At 39.6% G+C, this 22,564-nt stretch overlaps 2 protein-coding genes across 6 annotated transcripts; one reads left to right on the top strand and one right to left on the bottom strand.

Moving 5' to 3' along the window:
* Window positions 1-141: 141 nt before the first annotated feature.
* LOC107893603 (protein HASTY 1) lies at window positions 142-22,039 on the bottom strand. 5 transcript variants are annotated; one of them, XR_005908124.1, is made up of 17 exons: window positions 21,715-22,039; window positions 21,469-21,632; window positions 21,307-21,378; window positions 20,980-21,217; window positions 20,703-20,766; window positions 20,320-20,610; window positions 20,123-20,236; window positions 19,893-20,019; window positions 19,692-19,802; window positions 8,648-8,706; window positions 8,457-8,558; window positions 2,285-2,529; window positions 1,436-1,939; window positions 1,123-1,316; window positions 1,022-1,040; window positions 693-916; window positions 142-566 (listed from the first exon to the last, which is right to left on the bottom strand). XR_005908124.1 is itself a non-coding variant. In XM_041086184.1 (16 exons), the coding sequence occupies exons 4-15, from the start codon at window positions 21,093-21,095 to the stop codon at window positions 698-700; spliced, it is 2,214 nt and encodes a 737-aa protein (XP_040942118.1). In that variant the 5' UTR covers window positions 21,096-21,217; window positions 21,307-21,378; window positions 21,469-21,632; window positions 21,715-22,039; the 3' UTR covers window positions 142-566; window positions 693-697. The 5 variants fall into 5 exon arrangements, 4 of the variants coding, with proteins under 4 accessions (XP_040942118.1, XP_040942115.1, XP_040942117.1 ...); XM_041086184.1 differs by having other exon boundaries at window positions 1,022-1,316; window positions 20,123-20,203; XM_041086181.1 differs by having other exon boundaries at window positions 1,022-1,316; window positions 21,715-22,038.
* LOC121212759 (uncharacterized) lies at window positions 3,584-5,185 on the top strand. Its single transcript, XM_041086186.1, has 2 exons — window positions 3,584-4,707; window positions 5,025-5,185. Exons 1-2 carry the CDS (start codon window positions 3,666-3,668, stop codon window positions 5,057-5,059), a joined length of 1,077 nt encoding a protein of 358 aa, XP_040942120.1. The 5' UTR covers window positions 3,584-3,665; the 3' UTR covers window positions 5,060-5,185.
* Window positions 22,040-22,564: the final 525 nt, after the last annotated feature.

The following is a 22,564-nucleotide window of genomic DNA, read 5'->3' as shown; positions in this document are numbered from 1 at the left end:
AAAAAAGGTCTCATTTTTACTGTTCATATATATTATAAAATATAAATAATTATTTATATTAATATTTATATAATTTATAATTAGATTATAACATACAGATAAAAATATATTTATTAAAAGTTAAATATATATACATAAAAATGAAAGTTTAAATATTATAGTATTAAATTTAAAATTCAAATCTTATCATGCGTAAATTCAAACAAACAAAAGAATATAAGATTCGAAGGTTGCCACCACCATATCTACAATCATCCAAAGATGTAAGAAATATTAGAACATAAATGGTGGCAGCATCATATGAGCAATGCCATATACTTCTACTTGAAACAACAGAGTCGGTGGATGAATTGATTGCATAACCTCTATATTAAATAGCAAAAATGGAGCTTCACTATACCTCGCTGTATAACTGTGTCTGTCGAAAAGATGTTCGCCTTTCTTTTTCTGGATTAAACTTTCTGTACAGTACTAAAACCAAATACCCTTCACAATAGCTGCCAATCCTACAGTTTCCCCCTCATCGATTCTATTTTCTGGAGCATTGACTGAACTACGTGGCCTTGCTGAGAGGTGGAACATAATAAACTAGTAAGCACATGATCATTGAACTTACTCGGAGGTTCCTCCTATTCCGAGTTCAAGATTAGAAAGGTTAGGAAGAAAAAAAGAATAATTAGAACAACCCTTACTCAGATTAGAGTGTGCTACAATGAAAAATGGAGTGCTTATCTGTGACATTTGTTATAATGTTTACACATTTCTGAGCAGCAAGAGCCTTTAAGTTGTTCCCTGTAGCTAATAAAAGGAAGCTCTTCATAAGCTGCTTTTGTTCTTTCGGACTAGCCGTCTTTGTCAAGGCTTCTTCAAAGGCATGTAAGTCATTGGGGCTAATACATGGGAGGGAGAGTAAAATCTGGAATAGTCCAATAAAGATGCCCTTCAGTTAGTGTTTCAAGACGCTTGTATGATCATAGTGTATCCACTTAATACTTGTGAAGTGATTAGATCTGAAACTAACCTTCCAGGGGCCTGGATCTCTGTTACATAGATATATGAATATGTCACGAGAAAGACTAACAAGATCGGCACTGATAACAGCATTTGACTCAAGGGCCAGACCTTGAATGACAGCAGAAAATAGATCCCTTGAAACATATTCCCTGAGATCCACATTATTCGTAAATATAGCTAGAAGAACTACAGCAGCAGAGAAAGCACAAACTTTGGTCACTGCTTCACTGTCGGTCCAAGAAAATGCTTCTAAAGAAATCTGTAACACTGGAATTGCCAGGCTCTTGTGCTTTAAAAGGAAACTGCAATAACAAGTGACTGTTGAGAAAACTAGATTTTATGGAACAGAATAAATATTTGATATGTGCAAGTATAACTGCATGTCAATATAAAATATATAACTAATGAGCGTATTTCATACTTGACCATAGAGCTCGAAGCAAATGCATCCAAATCTTTCAGAGAAGATGTGTCAACACGGCCAACATGGCCAGCATGTTCTAACGAAGGAAGGCTGGCATTTAATCCAGGTGATGCTATAGTAGAGAGGAGTGAACATATCTCACGAGTTAAATCTCGAAGCAGTGTCTCCTCCATTACTTCCACCTTCAAGTCAGACCCGGTGAGAATCCCATGATTATCGGGGACCTTTGCTCGGCCTTCGTGCAAAAGACTGGACCATGAACAGCTTAGAGCTTGCTGACAATGAATAAATAATGGGTGCAATAGCCTTTCAAGCCACACCTCCCACATGTCCAGAGGACAGGACTTAATTAGCAGAATCAAAATAGAATGAACAAGCAGCCGCGTATGTCTGAACTCCATTGACTGTATATTTTCGATTAGAGTTAAAGAAACAAAATCAATGTCAATGCACTTGAAAAACGGATCCCCGATGGTTGTAGATAGGCCCAATACATTGTACCTATGATTATGAAAGACAGATCAACACCAATTTGAAAAGACATGATGAGCAGATGATGACTGAAGTACGCCAATTCAAAATATTAGTTCGATTTTCAGTCAAGTAGTTGCATTCTATGTTGCTCCAACTCTTCATTTTACTTGTAAGTACCCATGTCTAACACATATTCAGACATAAGTGTAGAGATATGACCCCCCAAACAAATGAAAAAAATAAGAAAAAATGAACATACCTGTATCTGACACTCCCACTTGAGTCAAAGTAAAATGGGACGAGCTAAAATCTCGTTGCTAGTACACTAACCAATTTCGTAAGTTAGAGATGTACAGAGATGCCATTACTTACCCACTGTCTCGAATACCCTTTAGCCAATTTTGTATGTCAGCCTCGTTTGGTTTGATATATCCTTCCTTATTCATATCAAACTGAGATCCATCTACAAAAGTTAATGCACCCTTTGACAATTTTGGGTTCCCACCACCAAGAAGACTGGATTGCTCCACATCACTCATGCTCATTGCCGCTTTGATTTCTCCGGGTAACATTTGGAATACAGATGGTGACCAAAGGGAATGTATACCACGAAGCAGCTGCATATGGAAAACAATGTTTTAAGGTTATATTCTCGATGAGATTCAGTTGATACCAACTGGTCCTCATTAAGTAGCAATACAACAAGGAAAAAGTCCATAAGAAAATAAAGGTTGATTCTTAAACACGATAGCATACTTTTAAGAGAGGAGGAAGCATCCACGACAGATGAGAAGCTAATGGATGTGGAGTAGAAATTGCTGTTGAGCTGTTCTGTAAGTTAGAATTGCCTTTCCTTGTTCCGCTCCTCTTAAGTGCTTTCTCGAAGAATGTCACTGTGGAAAAGTGACCACATAAATGCTCTCTCAGAGCATAAACCAACTAGACCAAGAGGTTCAGACAAGTAATTATTTTGCCACTCTATCTGTATCCACTGTTCGCTCAAAGGTTCAAGTAACCACGCCAAAACTTCTTGCTGCTGTTGAATCCTGCTCCATTTCAAGAAAAATTCGATAATAAGGAAGAAAGAAAAGGTTGACTTCACGAGGCATACTTTAAGCAAGTAATTACCCCGCAGTAGAAGCCATGACAAGAAATGCTTCACCTAGAAGATTATGTTCACTACGAAGCAAACGACCTTCTCTTTGCAAACATGCCATCTTATCAGCAATACCCTGCGTGAGAATATGATAGCTATAAAAGTAAATTATCTAAACCTTTGTGATAAGTTCGTAACTAAAGGATTAAGTGGATTTTTTCCACTCCAATTTTGTTTGCTGTAGGAAGGCATTGAAGTTCACTTTTGGCATATGGAGAAATATTCGGGAGAGATCCTTAAAAAGTAAAAAGATATTGAAAAATGTTGGAATCCCTATAATTAAGGATAGAAATCTGATGGTATTGGAATCCCTATAATTAAGGATAGAAATCTGTTGTGATCTCTTGTAAATAGAAACTAATCTCAGTTACTGATTCTTAAGAAATTAGGATATCAATTACTGATTCTTAGGGATTAAGATTTATTTCCTTTAAAATGATTATTTTTCTCTTTATAAAGCTGTAAACTAAAGCAGTAGCAATATAACAGAATTTTTCCTCTGAATGTTTTTACATGGCATCAGGGCTATAGGATTCATTCGATCCTATTTTTTTCTCTAAATTCCCTTACTAAAAATTTCTATGGTTTAGTCCTCCAATGGGTGATATCAATGAGAATTTCTCTGAAACTGAGACATCACAAATAACTCAGAATATCAATCAGGGAATCACTCAAGGTGAAATTAATTCCTCCCTTATAATCACCAATCATCGGCTAAATGGGAAGAACTTCTTGCAATGGTCTCAATCGATTCTTATGGTGATTCGTGGTCGTGGCAAATTAGGGTACATCAATGGAGAAATCCCACGACCAACCATGGCTGATCCTACTTATGCCACTTGGGAACTCAACAATTCAATTGTAATGGCTTGGCTAATCAATTCGATGGAAGGCCACATAAGCCGCACCTATCTTTTTTTCAAAACTGCAAAAGACATGTGGGATGCAGTCAAAGAAATCTACTCAGATCTTGGAAACGCCTCCCAAGTATTTGAAATCAAGCTTAAGTTAAAGGACATCCGACAAGGAACACTCGAGGTAACTCACTACTATAACAATTTGAAAATTTTGTGGCAAGAACTGGATATGTATTATGAGGCAGATTGGGGTGAAGGCTTAGAACACAACAGGTTTATGGTCCATCTCAACAATGAACGTCTTTATGAGTTTTTAGCAGGACTGAACCGTGAGTTAGATGAGGTCCGTGGCCGAATTCTGGGTAGATCACCTCTTCCAACGATCGGTGAAGCATTTGCAGAAGTTAGAAGAGAAGAAAAGCGTTGTCTTGTCATGATGGGAGATTCAAAGGAACCTAAACCTATGACTCCAATTTCTAATCGTCCTACTGAAACCTCTGCTCTCATCTCCAAAGGTCCACAGCCACAAAAACAACGTGCTGGAAATGATTCTGGATCAACAAGACCATGGTGTAGTCACTGCAATCGTGTTGGTCATACAAAAGAAAAATGCTTCAAACTCCATGGCTATCCTGAAAAAAAACAGAAGGATAATAAGACTGCCATGTTATCCTCCACTACTGCTGATGATGTTCTTGATGTTCGCTTAACCAAAACACAGCTTGAGACTCTCCATAAGATACTTGGTACTCCCACTACTCATGGATCTCTAGCAACTCAAGGTACTGCCCTCAACATTGCTTTTGAATCTAATAATCAATCTCCTTGGATACTCGATTCGGGCGCCTCTGATCACATGACGGGTGACTCCACGTTGTTTCACACCTACACTCCTTGTCATAACAAATCCCGAATCCGCATAGCTGACGGTTCTTACTCACCTGTGGCTGGAATAGGAGAAGTACAAATGACAGAGAATTTTTTTCTCGATAAAGTCCTACATGTTCCAAACTTGTCCTGTAATTTACTTTCAATTAGTAAACTTACTAAGGATGAAAAAGTTCTTACTGAATTTTCTGCAATTGGTTGTGTGATACAGGAACAGAAATCGGGGAGGATGATCGGCACTGCTAAAGTTGATGATGGACTATATATTTGGAATAAAAACAGTACACAAGGGGGATTGGCTCTATCCACTGCAAAAGAGGACACTATTATGTTATGGCACCGTAGGTTAGGACATCCAAACTTTGTGTATTTGAAAAAACATCTTCCGCTGTTATTTCGAAATAAAAGTATTAATTCCTTGAAGTGTGAAATTTGCCAATTATCTAAACATACCCGTGTGCCATACCCATTAAAACCACATATTCAGTCCCAACCTTTTTCGTTAATCCATAGTGACCTATGGGGAGCCAGCCGAGTGAAAAATATTACAGGGGCTAGATGGTTTACAACATTCATTGATGATCATACTAGGGTCTGTTGGGTCTATCTACTCAAAGAAAAATCTGAAACACCCAAAGTATTCCAAAATTTTCACTCAATGGTTCGAACCCAATTCAACTCTACCATACATACCCTCCGTACTGACAATGGGAGAGAATACTTCAACTCTGTCTTAAGTCCATACCTTTCTGACCAAGGCATTATACACCAAAGCTCTTGTCCTGACACTCCTCAACAAAACGGGATCTCTGAGAGGAAAAATCGTCATCTTCTTGATGTGGCTCGAGCCATAATGTTCACTATGAATGTTCCAAAATACTTGTGGGGAGAAGCTGTCCTTACTGCCTGCTATCTCATAAACCGAATGCCATCAAAGATCCTCAATTTCCAAACACCTCTAAATACTCTTTTAAAGGCCTTCCCTCTATTTCATGTCCCTAATCTTCCAGCCAAAATATTCGGCTGTAAAGCTTTTGTCCATAACCATCAACCAAATCAATCCAAACTTGATCCTCGAGCCCACACCTGTATCTTCATTGGATATTCCCCTACACAAAAAGGCTATAAGTGTTACTCACCAACATTGCACCGAATGTTTGTCTCTCGAGATGTTACCTTCTTTGAAAATGAACCATACTTTGCAGCATCTCATCTTCAGGGGGAGATTTTTAATGAAGATGAGACCCTTAATACTCTCCTCATTATACCGCCTGATCCTACTACTACTATCCCAGATTTAGTTGTTTCCCCTATACAGCAAGAATTTAACACCGTCCTTCCCAATGACAATACCTCCACCGAAGTACAACAGCCACTTGGTCAAGGAAAACAGCAAATACAGGTTTACTCCCGACGGAATCGTTCTCCTGAAACTGATACAGCAGTGCCAATTACATCTCCAACCGAGGACTGTTCTGAAGCAGAAGTCCCACCTCCGTCACCATCCATCTATCTTCCAATTGCAGTTCGAAAGGGTACAAGGAGCTGCACTCAACATCCTATTTCTCGGTTTGTATCCTATGGAAATTTATCTAAGTCTTACAAAGCTTTTGTGACTAATGTTGATTCTGTAAAAATTCTAAAAAATATAGAAGAGGCTCTTGAATCAGCTGAGTGGAGACAAGCCGTGATGGAAGAAATGAAGGCCCTCAAAAATAATGAAACATGGGAAGTCTCGGATCTGCCTAAAGGGAAAAAAACCATAGGGTGCAAATGGATTTTCACTACGAAATTTAAACCTGATGGCCGTATTGACCGATACAAAGCTCGACTTGTGGCTAAGGGATTCACCCAAACTTATGGTCTCGACTACAACGAGACGTTTGCACCGGTTGCCAAGCTAAACACCGTTCGGGTCCTGCTATCTCTTGCTGCCAACCTTGATTGGCACTTGACTCAATTGGATGTAAAAAATGCTTTTCTCAACGGGGAATTAAATGAGGAGGTGTATATGGATTTCCCACCAGGGTTTGAAGAAAACAAGGACCAAGTGTGTAAGTTGAAGAAGTCCTTGTATGGGCTGAAACAATCTCCACGAGCGTGGTTCAGCCGATTTGCAAAAGCTATGACTAGCAGAAATTACATTCAAGGACAGGCAGACCACACCATGTTCTACAAGCACTCAGAAGAGGGTAAATGCTGCATCCTTATCGTTTATGTTGACGATATAATAATAACAGAAAATGACTCGAGCGAAATTTTGAGATTGAAAGAATTTCTTGGTACAGAGTTTGAACTTAAAGACTTAGGGAGTCTTAAATATTTTCTTGGTATGGAGGTAGCAAGGTCGAAAAAATGTATCTTCATTTCCCAAAGGAAATATGTTCTTGATCTACTGTCGGAAGTTGGTTTGATGGGCAGCAAACCAGCCGAAACTCCTATGGAGTTTAACCTCAAATTGGGAACTAATGAGGATGGAGAAGAAATCGACAGGGGGAGATATCAACGTCTAGTAGGAAGGCTCATCTACCTATCTCACACCCGTCCAGACATAGCCTTCAGTGTGAGTGTTATTAGCCAGTATATGCATGCCCCGAGGGAGAAGCACCTGGAAGCTGCATATAGAATACTAAGATACCTAAAAGGAACTCCTGGTAAAGGCCTGTACTTCAAGAAGACTATCAACCGAAGCGTGGAAGTCTACACTGATGCAGACTGGGCAGGTTCTGTTAATGATAGACGCTCTACAAGCGGCTATTGTAGTTATGTTTGGGGTAATCTCGTGACGTGGAGGAGCAAAAAACAATCTGTGGTAGCACGCAGCAGTGCAGAGGCAGAGTATCGAGCACTATCTCATGGTATATGCGAAGGAGTTTGGATACAAAGACTTATGGGAGAACTAAAAGTGCCTTTTACCAGACCTATGAAGATGTACTGTGACAACCAGGCTGCTGTCAGCATAGCACATAATCCTGTGCATCATGATCGGACCAAACATGTGGAAATAGATCGTCACTTTATAAAAGAAAAAGTACACTCAGGAGAAGTATGCATCATCTACCTACCTACTAGACAACAAGTTGCAGACATGTTAACCAAAAGTTTAAACAAAAACATGTTTGAAAAACTTAGTGGCAAGCTGGGTTTGATTAACATCTACACTCCAACTTGAGGGGGAGTGTTGGAATCTCTATAATTAAGGATAGAAATCTGATGGTATTGGAATCCCTATAATTAAGGATAGAAATCTGTTGTGATCTCTTGTAAATAGAAACTAATCTCAGTTACTGATTCTTAGGAAATTAGGATATCAATTACTGATTCTTAGGGATTAGGATTTATTTCCTTTAAATGATTATTTTTCTCTTTATAAAGCTGTAAACTAAAGCAGTAGCAATATAACAGAATTTTCCCTCTGAGTGTTTTTACAAAAAAGCTCATTTTTGAGGCACTTGATTATACTATTTATCTATTCCTTGGTCTTGTGGAGTTTTCTGCAGACTGGAAACTGGCAATCTAATGCTTCTGCATCTGAAACTTTTATTTCAGCTTGAAATTATCTAAGTTAGCATTTTGAAACTTCAAAAAGCTACAATCAAATATATTATCATTTCTTGACAGATAAAAAAGAAACACCGGTCACCTTCATATGAGGCAGAATACTTTTATCAGCAGCTTTTGCTATTCGAATAAATGACGTACAAATCTGCAACCTTGCATGTCGTGCACCTCTCGTTGAAGGATCCTACAAAACAAAAGATTCAGGTAAAAGGACAATTCTAGGTCCATATTGTGAGTAATAGGGTGAAACAAAGATAAAACTATAAGGATAACCTTAACAATAAAAGGAAGTGAATTTAGGAGCTCAAAAAGCTTATTGATGACACTGGCAACTGTGACAGCCCAAAGTTGACCCTACTCGGGAAGTGGTTTCGGGACCGCTAAACCGAGTCATCAAAATGTTTGAATGTGATACTTATTGTCTAGAATATGTAATTATGAATGTGTGAAAATTTCAAGCTTCAATTTGGTTGATTTCATGTGAATTTAGTTAATAGGACTTATGTGAGAAAATTCTAAAATGTGATAGGTCAATGTGTGAGGACCTATTAGTGCATGTGGACAAAAGGGGGACTTGCATGTCAAATTTCCCCCCTACTAGTAGTGGTCGGCCATGATGGGCATGATGCACAAGTGTGCAATTTATTTTATGGAAATTATGGCATGAGTATGACACAAATAAGATATGTTAATTTGTGTCATAAAATGTTGGGATAAAACAAATAAAATAATAAAAAGGAGTATGGAGAATACAAAAAAAATGTGTGTGTAGTTGTTTGTCCCCCCCCCATTGCCGTGAGCTAAAGAAGAGAAATGAGAGAATTTTGTTCATCCTTTTCTCATCTTCATGCTTGCCGAAACTAGAAAGAAAAAACAAAGAAAAATTTTCTCATCCTTTGGTTCATCCTTGGCCAAAAATTTTAAGGAGGAAAGAAGAAGAAAGGTGAAGAGATTCGGCCATGCATGTAGCTAGGCTAAGGTATGTTTGATGATGTTCCATGAGATGCATGCATGTTTTAGTTGTTAGCTTGAGTTCTACTTGGCCCATGGTCTAAATCTTGCTATGTGATGGAATTGGCACTTGACCATGGATGCATCCTTCTTGGTTGGTGTTTGATGTTGTGGTGATGAGGCATGAGGATGAGTTAAGATTCGGCCTAGGTGGAGGTTGTGTTAATGCCATTGCATGCAAAATATGAGGCTTGTTAATGATGCATGTGATGATGGCTTGATGATTCTTGAACCTCCTTTTTAGCATTTTTGTGTGAGCACATATGTGCATTGGTTGCTAAATGGAGAAGAATCGGCTAGCAAGATGTGTGCTAAGGCCGAATGTAACTTTGCATGTTGATAAGCAATGCATGTGTTAAATCGATGAAAAGGGGGAGGATGCTTTACTAGTGTGTGTATATGTGTGTATTAAGTGTTAAGATCGACCCCAAAAATAGACATGCATATTCGGCCAAGGGGAAAGAAATTAGCTAATATGTTGTGTTGATGCATGATTTTTGCATGTATGAGACTTTAATGTCTAATGTATAAATATGGGCTAAGTGCATTGTGTTCATCTTTTTTGATGCCTAAATGATGAAATCAATTTATTTGTTTGATTAAGCTCAAGAGCAAAGGGGAAATAAATCCGATAAAGGGAAGGAAAAAGTGGTTGAATAGCTAGCGGAATCGTTCGACAACACCCGAGGTAAGTTCTTGAGTAAGAGAGCTTAAATTACAATGTGATTAAATCATGCTCTATGTGTGGCTATTGAGCCGAATGTGCAAGGACGATATGTGCCTTGTGTTTGAGTTTCGCAAATGAAAATGAAATATGAATGTGCATGATTAATTGAATGCTGTCCGGGCTAAGTCCCGAAGGCTTTGTGCTAAGTGAATATATCCGGACTAAGATCCGAAGGCCTTTGTGCGAGATACTAAATCCGGGTTAAGTCCCGAAGGCATTCGTGCGAGTTATTAAATCCGGGTTAAGTCCCGAAGGCATTCGTGCGAGTTGTTAAATCCGGGTTATGTCCCGAAGGCATTGTATGAGTTACTAAAACCGGGCTATGTCCCGAAGGCATTTGAACGAGGAGCTATATCCGGTTAAATCCCGAAGGTACGTGATTTGGTAATGAATGAGCTTGCTGTAAAATTCCAGCGAATACTAGAAAAACATCCCAATATGGGGATATGTTACGTATGTGTTGAATTTAATCGAGCCCTTACAAATAAATGTTCGCTCAGTTGATAAACGAGCTACCGGCCTTCGGCTAAGTTAGTCTATTGTGTATGTACATAAGGGTTGTGAATGTTGTGAAGCAAGTTTGATATCGGTAAATTGCGTATTATGAAATATTCCATTTAGCTAAATGTGTGTTATTCTTTGTTTATGCTGGAATTTCTTGCTCAAAACTTACTAAGCATAAATTGCTTACTTCGTTCCATTGCTCCTCTGTTTTATAGATTTTTGGTTCTCCAGCTATCGGACTCGGGATCTTGACGTCGAAGTCGCCCACACTATCAAAGGCTCTTATGGGTACTCTTTTGGTTGAATTTTGATATGGCATGTATAGGATGACCCATTGTTGTTTTTCGAGTACTTTATGCGATGTATAAGTTTTGGATAGCCATGTGAAAATGGCTTATATGTGTTTAAGTATAATGTTATAATCATTTAGTGTGGATATGCTTGACAAGGATTGGCCACGGGGATGGTTAATCACTTTCATAAATTGTGCTATGTATGCAAAAAGGGCTAGTTGAACCATGAAATAGGTAAAGCCTACCTTAAAGGTAGATGCTGACAGCAGCAGTGACGTAGATTTGGAAAATCACTAAAAATAGTAGGAATGGAATTAAATAGTGAATAAATTATGTAAACAAACCTTGAAGAATCTACTTTCATAGGAAAGTAACGAAACAATCATATGGATAGTACAGTAAGAGATATTCGGGTTCTTGTGGAACAGGGCCAGAACAGTTTCTGGATTCCCTGTTCCGCCTTTGGAAATTCACTATAAATTGACCAGAGATAATTAGGGGTCATACCATATATGTATGGATTCCTCTCTGAGTCTAGTTTCCATAGAAACAAACGGAATCAGTATTGAAGCTCTGTGCAGAGAGATATCCAAGTCGTAATGGGAAAAGGTCAGTGTAGTCGACCCCTGTAACATGGGAGACTTTGACTAATAAACTGTACTAATTGGCCCGACCAAAAATTCTAGAAAAAAATACATAGGTGGGGACATGAGTCTAGTTTCAGGGAAAAATCACCAAACTGATTTTCGAGTTGTGAAACTCAAGATATGATTTTTAAAGCGACTAGTACTCAGACTGGGCAGTGTCTGGAAGGAAATTTTTTTCAAAGTTTGTTAACATCTCGTGTTCGACTCCGGTGTCGGTCTCGGGTTCGGGGTGTTACATTTTATTGGTATCAGAGCTACGGTTTAGTCGATTCTAGGACTACCGTAATGTGTTGGGTCTAGCTATACATGCCATTTTATGTGATTACTTGATAGTGTGGTGATTTCTGACAATTGTAAATGTGTTTATGGTAATGGATCCCGATCGTGACCGAGAGGTAGCTGATGATCTTGAGAGTGTAGCGCCTGCTCCCGCACAAGGGACAGTGCCGGCAGACTCTCAACCTAATGCTAGTAATCCGAATGATGAACCTAGACAAGCATTCTATAGCGTGATGAATGATTGGTTCAACCAATACATTCGAACTAATATGGCTGTTCCACAACCTCCATTCCCGACAAATACTACCCCCGCACCTACAATACCACCGGTAAAGGACCAAATAAGGTCAAATAAGCCCCCAGTTGACAGAATCCGAAAACATGGGGCTACTGAATTTAAGGCTATAGATAGCGATGATGCCGAGCAAGCTGAATTTTGGCTGGACAACACTATCCGGGTACTCGATGAGCTATCTTGTACACCCGATGAATGCCTAAAGTGTGCTATCTCCTTGCTACATGATTCTGCCTACTATTGGTGGAGTACTCTGACTTCTGTTGTGCCCCGAGAGCAAGTAACTTGGGAGTTTTTCCAAACTGAATTTCGGAAAAAGTATATCAGTCAGAGATTTGTTGATCAAAAACGTAAGGAATTTCTTGAGCTTAAGCAAGGCTCCATGTCGGTTACTGATTACGAGCGAAAATTTGTTAGACTTAGCAAATACGCTCGGGAATGTGTTTCGTCCGAAGCTATTATGTGTAAACGCTTCGAGGATGGGCTGAATGAAGATATAAAAATGTTCGTTGGCGTTCTTGAAATACGAGAGTTCGTGGTACTTGTTGAACGAGCTTGTAAAGCCGAAGAGCTTAGAAAAGAAAAGCAAAGAGTTGATGAGGGAACTGGAGAGTTTCGTAAAAGATCCTCGGGAAGGTCTCTTCAACAGACATCGAAGAGATTTCGAGATGATGCGGGCCAGTTTAGAGGCACTTCGGGCCTTTTTGGACGAGATCGTGATCGACCCCCTGTGGGTACACGAGGCACTTCGGTCGCCAGTGTTGGGAATGAACGTCGAGACAGGACGAAATGCCGATATTGCGGTAAATGGCATTCGGGGAGTTGTAGATTTCCTGACCGCTCCTGTTACAAATGCGGATCGGTTGACCACTTCATTAAAGATTGCCCGAGGTTGTCGGGACAGAATGCAAATCAGAGTAGGAGACCGGGTGCTACCACTGCTCGAGGTAGACCATCTGGAAATATGGACAATGCTAGTGGTGGTCAGAGAGGATCTAGAGATGATATAACCAGATCCGAAGCCCGTGCGCCTGCTAGAGCTTATGCTATACATGCCCGCGAGGATGCTTCTTCGCCTGATGTTATTACCGGTACATTCACTCTCTTTGATACTAATGTAATTGCTTTGATTGACCCCGGTTCTACTCATTCTTACATATGTGAAACCTTAGCATCCAGTAAGACTTTACCTATTGAGTCTACTGAGTTCGTAATTCGGATGTCAAATCCCTTGGGTCGTTACGTGCTTGTCGACAAAGTGTGTAAGAAATGTCCCCTGGAAATTCGAGGTTCCTGTTTTCCGGCGGACTTGATGCTTTTGCCGTTTGATGAATTTGATGTTATCCTTGGTTTGGATTGGTTGACCGCGCATGATGCGATTGTGAATTGCAAGAGCAAGACTATTGATTTGAGGTGCGCAAATAACGAAGTAGTCCGAATTGAGTCTGCGGACTTGGAGGGGATGCCAGCTGTAATATCAGCAATGTTGGCACAGAAATATGTAAGAAAAGGGTGCGAAGCATACCTTGCGTATGTACTTGGTGACAAAGAATTAGAAAAGAAACCCGAATCTGTGCCGGTGGTTTGTGAATACCCGGATGTTTTTCCGGAAGAATTACCGGGTTTACCACCTGTTCGGGAGGTAGAGTTTGGTATTGAGCTTGTACCTGGGACTACGCCGATTTCGATAGCTCCGTATCGTATGGCACCAACCGAGTTAAAGGAGTTGAAAGCTCAGTTGCAAGAACTGACGGATAGAGGTTTCGCTCGACCAAGTTTCTCACCTTGGGGTGCACCAGTATTGTTCGTGAAAAAGAAGGACGGAACCATGAGGTTGTGCATTGACTATCGTCAGCTGAATAAAGTGACGATAAAGAACAAATATCTGTTGCCGCGCATCGATGATTTGTTCGACCAACTGAAGGGAGCCTCAGTGTTCTCAAAAATAGATTTGAGATCGGGCTATTATCAGTTGCGAATCCGAGATTCAGATATTACCAAAAACTGCCTTCAGAACGAGATATGGTCACTATGAATTCTTAGTGATGCCGTTTGGGCTCACTAATGCCCCTGCAGTATTTATGAATTTGATGAATCGGATCTTCAGACCATATTTGGATCGGTTCGTAGTTGTGTTCATTGATGACATTTTGGTCTATTCAAGAGATGAGACCGAACATGCTGAGCATCTGAGGCTAGTGCTGCAAATGTTGCGGGAAAAGCAGTTATATGCTAAGTTCAGTAAGTGTGAGTTCTGGTTAAGAGAGGTTAGCTTCTTGGGTCATGTGGTATCCGCGTCGGGTATTCGAGTTGACCCGAACAAAATTTCAGCCATACTTGACTGGAAACCTCCGAGAAATATTACTGAGGTTCGGAGCTTTTTGGGGCTCGCCGGTTATTACCGACGATTTGTCAAAGGTTTCTCGATGATAGCCACACCAATGACGAAGCTACTTCAAAAGGACGTTAAGTTCGAATGGACGGAGAAGTGTCAGAAAAGTTTCGACCAACTGAAAACTCATTTGACTGAAGCTCCAATTTTGGTGCAACCCGAATCAGGTAAAGAGTTTGTCATTTATAGTGACGCATCCCTACTTGGGTTGGGTTGCGTATTGATGCAGGAAGGTCAAGTCGTGGCCTATGCGTCGAGACAATTGAAGCCACACGAGAGGAATTATCCGACCCATGATCTCGAACTAGCTGCCATCGTGTTTGTTTTAAAAATATGGCGACATTGTCTGTTTGGTGAGAAGTGCCATGTATTTTCGGATCACAAAAGTCTCAAATATTTGATAACTCAACGAGACTTGAATCTGCGACAAAGACGTTGGCTTGAGTTGTTGAAAGATTACGAGCTTGTCATTGATTATCACCCGGGAAAGGCTAACGTGGTTGCGGACGCCTTAAGCCGGAAGTCATTGTTTGCTTTACGAGCGATGAATGTGCGTTTGTCTGTTCTACCAGACAATGTGTTGGTAGCTGAATTAAAAGCTAAACCATTATTGACTCACCAAATTCGTGAAGCTCAGAAAGTCGATGATGAATTGGTTGCAAAACGGGCTAAGTGTTTTCCGAACGAGGAATCGGAGTTTCAAATTGATGATGATGATTGTTTGAGGTTCAGAAATCGTTTGTGTGTTCCAAGAAATTCGGAACTCATTTCGATGATTCTGAACGAAGCCCATTGTAGCCGAATGTCATTTCACCCGGGGAGTACGAAAATGTACAACGATTTGAAACGTCAATTTTGGTGGCATGGTATGAAACGGGACATCTCCGACTTTGTTTCGAGATGTTTAATATGTCAACAAGTGAAAGCGGAACATTAAGTGCCTTCAGGATTACTCCAGCCGATCATGATACCCGAGTGGAAATGGGATCGAATCACAATGGACTTTGTGTCCGGACTGCCCTTGTCAGCAAGTAAGAAGGATGCGATATGGGTTATTGTTGATAGACTGACTAAGTCGGCTCATTTCATCCCCGTACGTACGGATTTTTCATTGGATAAACTAGCTGAATTGTACGTTTCTCAAATTGTGAGATTACACGGGGTACCTGTTTCTATCGTGTCGGATAGAGATCTGAGATTCACCTCACGATTTTGGAAGAAATTGCAAGAAGCTCTGGGTACCAAGCTGCATTTTAGCACTGCTTTTCACCCCCAAACCGATGGTCAATCCGAGCGGATAATTCAAATACTTGAGGATATGTTGAGATGTTGCATCCTCGAGTTCAGTAGTTCATGGGAACGGTATTTACCTTTGATTGAATTCGCTTACAACAATAGTATTCAATCAAGTATTAAGATGGCACCTTACGAGGCTTTGTACGGTCGTAAATGCCGTACACCATTGTTTTGGACCGAGCTCGGTGAAAGTAAAATTTTCGGAGTTGATTTGATTAAAGATGCTGAACAGAAAGTAAAGGTAATCCGTGAAAGTCTGAAGATAGCCACGGATCGTCAGAAGTCGTACGCAGATTTGAAACGAAAAGACATCGAGTATCAGGTGGGAGACAAAGTGTTCCTTAAGGTTTCACCTTGGAAAAAGATACTCAGGTTCGGCCGTAAGGGCAAGTTGAGCCCAAGATTCATTGGGCCGTACGAAATCTCCGAACGAGTTGGTCCGGTTGCGTATAGATTGATTTTGCCCCCAGAGCTTGAAAAGATTCATGACGTCTTTCATGTTTCGATGCTTCGACGCTATCGATCTGATCCATCGCATATAATTAGCCCATCAGAGGTTGAAATTCAAGTCGACATGAGCTATGAAGAAGAACCGATGCGTATCCTAGCTCGTGAAGTGAAGGAGTTGCGAAAGAAAAGAGTTCCGCTAGTAAAGGTGTTATGGCTCAAACACGGGATCGAGGAAGCTACTTGGGAGACCGAGAGCTCGATGAAAGAACGATACCCAAACCTATTTACCGGTAAGATTTTCGGGGACGAAAATTTCTTAAGTGGGGGAGAGTTGTGACAGCCCAAAGTTGACCCTAGTCGGGAAGTGGTTTCGGGACCGCTAAACCGAGTCACCAAAATGTTTGAATGTGATACTTATTGTCTAGAACATGTAATTATGAATGTGTGAAAATTTCAAGCTTCAATTTGGTTGATTTCATGTGAATTTAGTTAATAGGACTTATGTGAGAAAATTCTAAAATGTGATAGGTCAATGTGTGAGGACCTATTAGTGCATGTGGACAAAGGGGGGGACTTGCATGTCAAATTTCCCCCCTACTAGTAGTGGTCGGCCATGATGGCCATGATGCACAAGTGTGCAATTTATTTTATGGAAATTATGGCATGAGTATGGCACAAATAAGATATGTTAATTTGTGTCATAAAATGTTGGGATAAAACAAATAAAATAATAAAAAGGAGTATGGAGAATACAAAAAAAAAATGTGTGTGTAGTTGTTTGTCCCCCCCATTGCCGTGAGCTAAAGAAGAGAAAGGAGAGAATTTTGTTCATCCTTTTCTCATCTTCATGCTTGCCGAAACTAGAAAGAAAAAACAAAGAAAAATTTTCTTATCCTTTGGTTCATCCTTGGCCAAAAATTTTAAGGAGGAAAGAAGAAGAAAGGTGAAGAGATTCGGCCATGCATGTAGCTAGGCTAAGGTATGTTTGATGATGTTCCATGAGATGCATGCATGTTTTAGTTGTTAGCTTGAGTTCTACTTGGCCCATGGTCTAAATCTTGCTATGTGATGGAATTGGCACTTGACCATGGATGCATCCTTCTTGGTTGGTGTTTGATGTTGTGGTGATGAGGCATGAGGATGAGTTAAGATTCGGCCTAGGTGGAGGTTGTGTTAATGCCATTGCATGCAAAATATGAGGCTTGTTAATGATGCATGTGATGATGGCTTGATGATTCTTGAACCTCCTTTTTAGCATTTTTGTGTGAGCACATATGTGCATTGGTTGCTAAATGGAGAAGAATCGGCTAGCAAGATGTGTGCTAAGGCCGAATGTAACTTTGCATGTTGATGAGCAATGCATGTGTTAAATCGATGAAAAGGGGGAGGATGCTTTACTAGTGTGTGTATATGTGTGTATTAAGTGTTGAGATCGACCCCAAAAATAGACATGCATATTCGGCCAAGGGGAAAGAAATTAGCTAATATGTTGTGTTGATGCATGATTTTTGCATGTATGAGACTTTAATTTCTAATGTATAAATATGGGCTAAGTGCCTTGTGTTCATCTTTTTTGATGCCTAAATGATGAAATCAATTTATTTGTTTGATTAAGCTCAAGAGCAAAGGGGAAATAAATCCGATAAAGGGAAGGAAAAAGTGGTTGAATAGCTAGCGGAATCGTTCGACAACACCCGAGGTAAGTTCTTGAGTAAGAGAGCTTAAATTACAATGTGATTAAATCATGCTCTATGTGTGGCTATTGAGCCGAATGTGCAAGGACGATATGTGCCTTGTGTTTGAGTTTCGCAAATGAAAATGAAATATGAATGTGCATGATTAATTGAATGCTGTCCGGGCTAAGTCCCGAAGGCTTTGTGCTAAGTGAATATATCCGGACTAAGATCCGAAGGCCTTTGTGCGAGATACTAAATCCGGGTTAAGTCCCGAAGGCATTCGTGCGAGTTATTAAATCCGGGTTAAGTCCCGAAGGCATTCGTGCGAGTTGTTAAATCCGGGTTATGTCCCGAAGGCATTGTATGAGTTACTAAAACCGGGCTATGTCCCGAAGGCATTTGAACGAGGAGCTATATCCGGTTAAATCCCGAAGGTACGTGATTTGGTAATGAATGAGCTTGCTGTAAAATTCCAGCGAATACTAGAAAAACATCCCAATATGGGGATATGTTACGTATGTGTTGAATTTAATCGAGCCCTTACAAATAAATGTTCGCTCAGTTGATAAACGAGCTACCGGCCTTCGGCTAAGTTAGTCTATTGTGTATGTACATAAGGGTTGTGAATGTTGTGAAGCAAGTTTGATATCGGTAAATTGCGTATTATGAAATATTCCATTTAGCTAAATGTGTGTTATTCTTTGTTTATGCTGGAATTTCTTGCTCAAAACTTACTAAGCATAAATTGCTTACTTCGTTCCATTGCTCCTCTGTTTTATAGATTTTTGGTTCTCCAGCTATCGGACTCGGGATCTTGACGTCGAAGTCGCCCACACTATCAAAGGCTCTTATGGGTACTCTTTTGGTTGAATTTTGATATGGCATGTATAGGATGACCCATTGTTGTTTTTCGAGTACTTTATGCGATGTATAAGTTTTGGATAGCCATGTGAAAATGGCTTATATGTGTTTAAGTATAATGTTATAATCATTTAGTGTGGATATGCTTGACAAGGATTGGCCACGGGGATGGTTAATCACTTTCATAAATTGTGCTATGTATGCAAAAAGGGCTAGTTGAACCATGAAATAGGTAAAGCCTACCTTAAAGGTAGATGCTGACAGCAGCAGTGACGTAGATTTGGAAAATCACTAAAAATAGTAGGAATGGAATTAAATAGTGAATAAATTATGTAAACAAACCTTGAAGAATCTACTTTCATAGGAAAGTAACGAAACAATCATATGGACAGTACAGTAAGAGATATTCGGGTTCTTGTGGAACAGGGCCAGAACAGTTTCTGGATTCCCTGTTCCGCCTTTGGAAATTCACTATAAATTGACCAGAGATAATTAGGGGTCATACCATATATGTATGGATTCCTCTCTGAGTCTAGTTTCCATAGAAACAAACGGCATCAGTATTGAAGCTCTGTGCAGAGAGATATCCAAGTCGTAATGGGAAAAGGTCAGTGTAGTCGACCCCTGTAACATGGGAGACTTTGACTAATAAACTGTACTAATTGGCCCGACCAAAAATTCTAGAAAAAAATACATAGGTGGGGACATGAGTCTAGTTTCAGGGAAAAATCACCAAACTGATTTTCGAGTTGTGAAACTCAAGATATGATTTTTGAAGCGACTAGTACTCAGACTGGGCAGTGTCTGGAAGGAAATTTTTTTCAAAGTTTGTTAACATCTCGTGTCCGACTCCGGTGTCGGTCTCGGGTTCGGGGTGTTACAGCAACTGCATCGGCAAAATACTTGAGGAAGGGACCCATTGCTTCTAGATAGTGGCCAAGTACTTCCACGAGGGCTGGCTCAGTCCGATTCAAAGAAAGAAGTTCCCGAAGTAAACCTTTCAATTTGCAGTAAATGGCGTTGTTCAGTAGGTATTGTATGATAAACCGAAAGCCTCTAATAAAATAAGAAAAAACTGTCAGCAAACCTTCAAATATTCTACATAAAGCCAGGTGAACTTCTGAACTACCCCCGGCAAACTCATTTGATCCATCAAAAATAGAGATGACAACATTTTCAAGAGCCATTTGCATGCTTTCCATCACAGCCAAGTCCTGAAAAGTTCGAAAAGATAATAACGATGAAGCTTCTAAGCCTGAAAACATATGGAAAAGGTGTCACAGGAAGGACTGAAATGAAAAGGGTTGGCAACCAAACCTGAGATGGCATTGGAGAATTCAAGAGGCTCTTAATGATCATAATAATTCTCTCAGAAACTTTAGCACCAGCCACAAGAGGCTTGTTTGAAGCAATAAACTTGATTAACTCAAACTGCAATTTAGATATGCTTTTACAATCAAAAGTACCCAAATATAGATCTAGATAAAAACAAATCTGAGGTTTACAAAGCCTACCAGCCTAGAACGGTACTGGCCAAAATCACCCTTGCCTTCAAAATCATCACTCCACAATTCCAAAATCCCCGGAGAAAGGGCTGTTTCAGTCATGAGCTTTTCTTTCTTAAGCATGCGTTGGAAAGATATATCGAGAATTGTACTACAAATATCGTCATTCAGAAAACTTAAAATCTTTCTCTTTTCTTCATCAACCTGAGCCAAAGTAGAGTCCACATTGGTAGCAGTCAACCCATCTCCAGATGAATGTACTGAAAGCTTTGGCTTTGACATTGCATCCCTCAACAGCACCTGGAGAAACAAGCCAACATGAAATTTATTCAAAGTCAGCTATTTGTTATTCATGCTTTGCAATTACAAAATTTACAAAAATTTCCACATACCAACCAAAATTGCAGGGATTGGTAATGAAGAGCTAGCTTAAAATGTTGAAAAAAACCCAAGCATCTGAAAAGATAAAATTAGATCATAATCAGAAGATATTACTCATTAAACAAAAGTAGTGAAAAAATAATTAGCAAATGAAAATATTACACAATCTTGGCATATAAACTGAAACATGTTAGGAGACTTGTCTGTAAATATACAAGTTCAGTTGAATTAAAAGATAAAAAGTAGTAATTTTATAAAACAAGGCCATAATCTTTTGACAGTCATTACCTGCTGTAAATAGAGTGAGAATGTAGTGCTATCTCCAACAATACATTGCAAATTTGAGGAACCCAAAGACACCATACTTTCACATACATATTCCACAAACTCGTAGTCACTTTCATCTATAGCCCCACCAGCTGGGCTAGATCTGACCAAAAATTCTCGGGATACGTTCATCAAGATTTGAATGATGCTACTCATTGCGGAATCGAAGTCAGAAGCAGAGTCATCCACAGGTCTCTTTCTGCATGTCAGAATCAAGAGATCCCAATGTCAAGCAGTAGTCTTCTAGGAGAAAACCTATATCTTAATCATGCAAATCATAAAGCATACCTTGGAGAGACAAGTTTGAAAAACTCACAAGCATGAAGCTGAAAATCGGGAGAAGAAAGTAGAAAACCGCACCTGTGAAAATAGGGAAGTAAGAGTAAGGAAGGGACTGCATCAATTATTAAAAATCTCATCTCTTGATAAGTGAAAAGAAGAATATCATACCCGTGAATGATGCCATACTTAGAAAGATCGGACAAAGGAGCCCATTCAGCATAGGCATTAACAGCATTTAAAGTAGTTGTTACAGCAGCTGCATGCTGTTTTGCAATATCAAGTTGTTGTCTACCCACCTCAGACATTGCAGCTCCAAAATGCCTTTCCAGTAACTGTATAAAGAGTTAAGGATAATAAAATAATGCTAAAAGAATCAACTAATGTTCTAGGAAAAGATGGAGGCATAAAGTATACAGTAGTGGAAAAATTTCTGGCAAAGATTGAGTAAGCCCACGTAACAGTAACCTACGCCGATCACCTGAATGATAAAGTTGATTCCAGAGGGAGAAGATACACCAGTATGAAACAAAAGAAGCATAAAACATCATATGATATATAATATCACTCCCTTGAAATAGAAAGTGAAGAAAGAAAGGAGAGAAGAGAAAACAAATATGCATTCCATTTCTTAAGTTTCTAAGAAAGCAGCATTTTGAGATCTTGACTTGGGATCTTGGGAGCCAAAAAATATGAAAACATTCAGTTTTAGAACAAAAATAAAATCTCAGTCAAGGTAGACCATAAACCTTCCAAATCTTCATTGTGGACTGTAATATCTTCAGGTAACCATCTCATCATCATGGAGACCAATTCAGCCTAAAACATAAAAAATTGGAAAAATCATCCAATGCATGATTCAAGAATACAAAAAGACCACAACTACATGTATGTTACAAGGAGCTTTACTTGTACAGGGCCTTTGCTGGATAGGGAAACAAGAGAGGGAAGCAGCTCCTGCCAAAGATTTAGAAATTCTCTTCTAACAATCTGTAAAAATGCATATACATATATAGTTATATAACTGATAAAATGATAATCAGATTCACATATAATAAGTCAAAAGCCAAGGCAATGTGGTGAAAACCTCAGCAACAAGTGCAGCAGTTTGACTTTTCAAAGCCCATTCCTCACAAGTGTCTGCAATTTCAGACATTAACTCGAAAGTAGCATTTGCAAAGTTTCTATGTTCTAAAGGACCAACTTCCTCCCACCGAAACCGAACCAAGTGCTGCACAGAGATTAAGATGATAAGTATCTTATTGTC

This window comes from Gossypium hirsutum, chromosome A13 (assembly GCF_007990345.1).
Source record: "Gossypium hirsutum isolate 1008001.06 chromosome A13, Gossypium_hirsutum_v2.1, whole genome shotgun sequence".
Taxonomy (NCBI): Eukaryota; Viridiplantae; Streptophyta; class Magnoliopsida; order Malvales; family Malvaceae; genus Gossypium; species Gossypium hirsutum.
The sequence above is the reverse complement of the archived record's forward strand: the minus strand, read 5'-3'. Positions and strand labels throughout refer to the sequence as shown.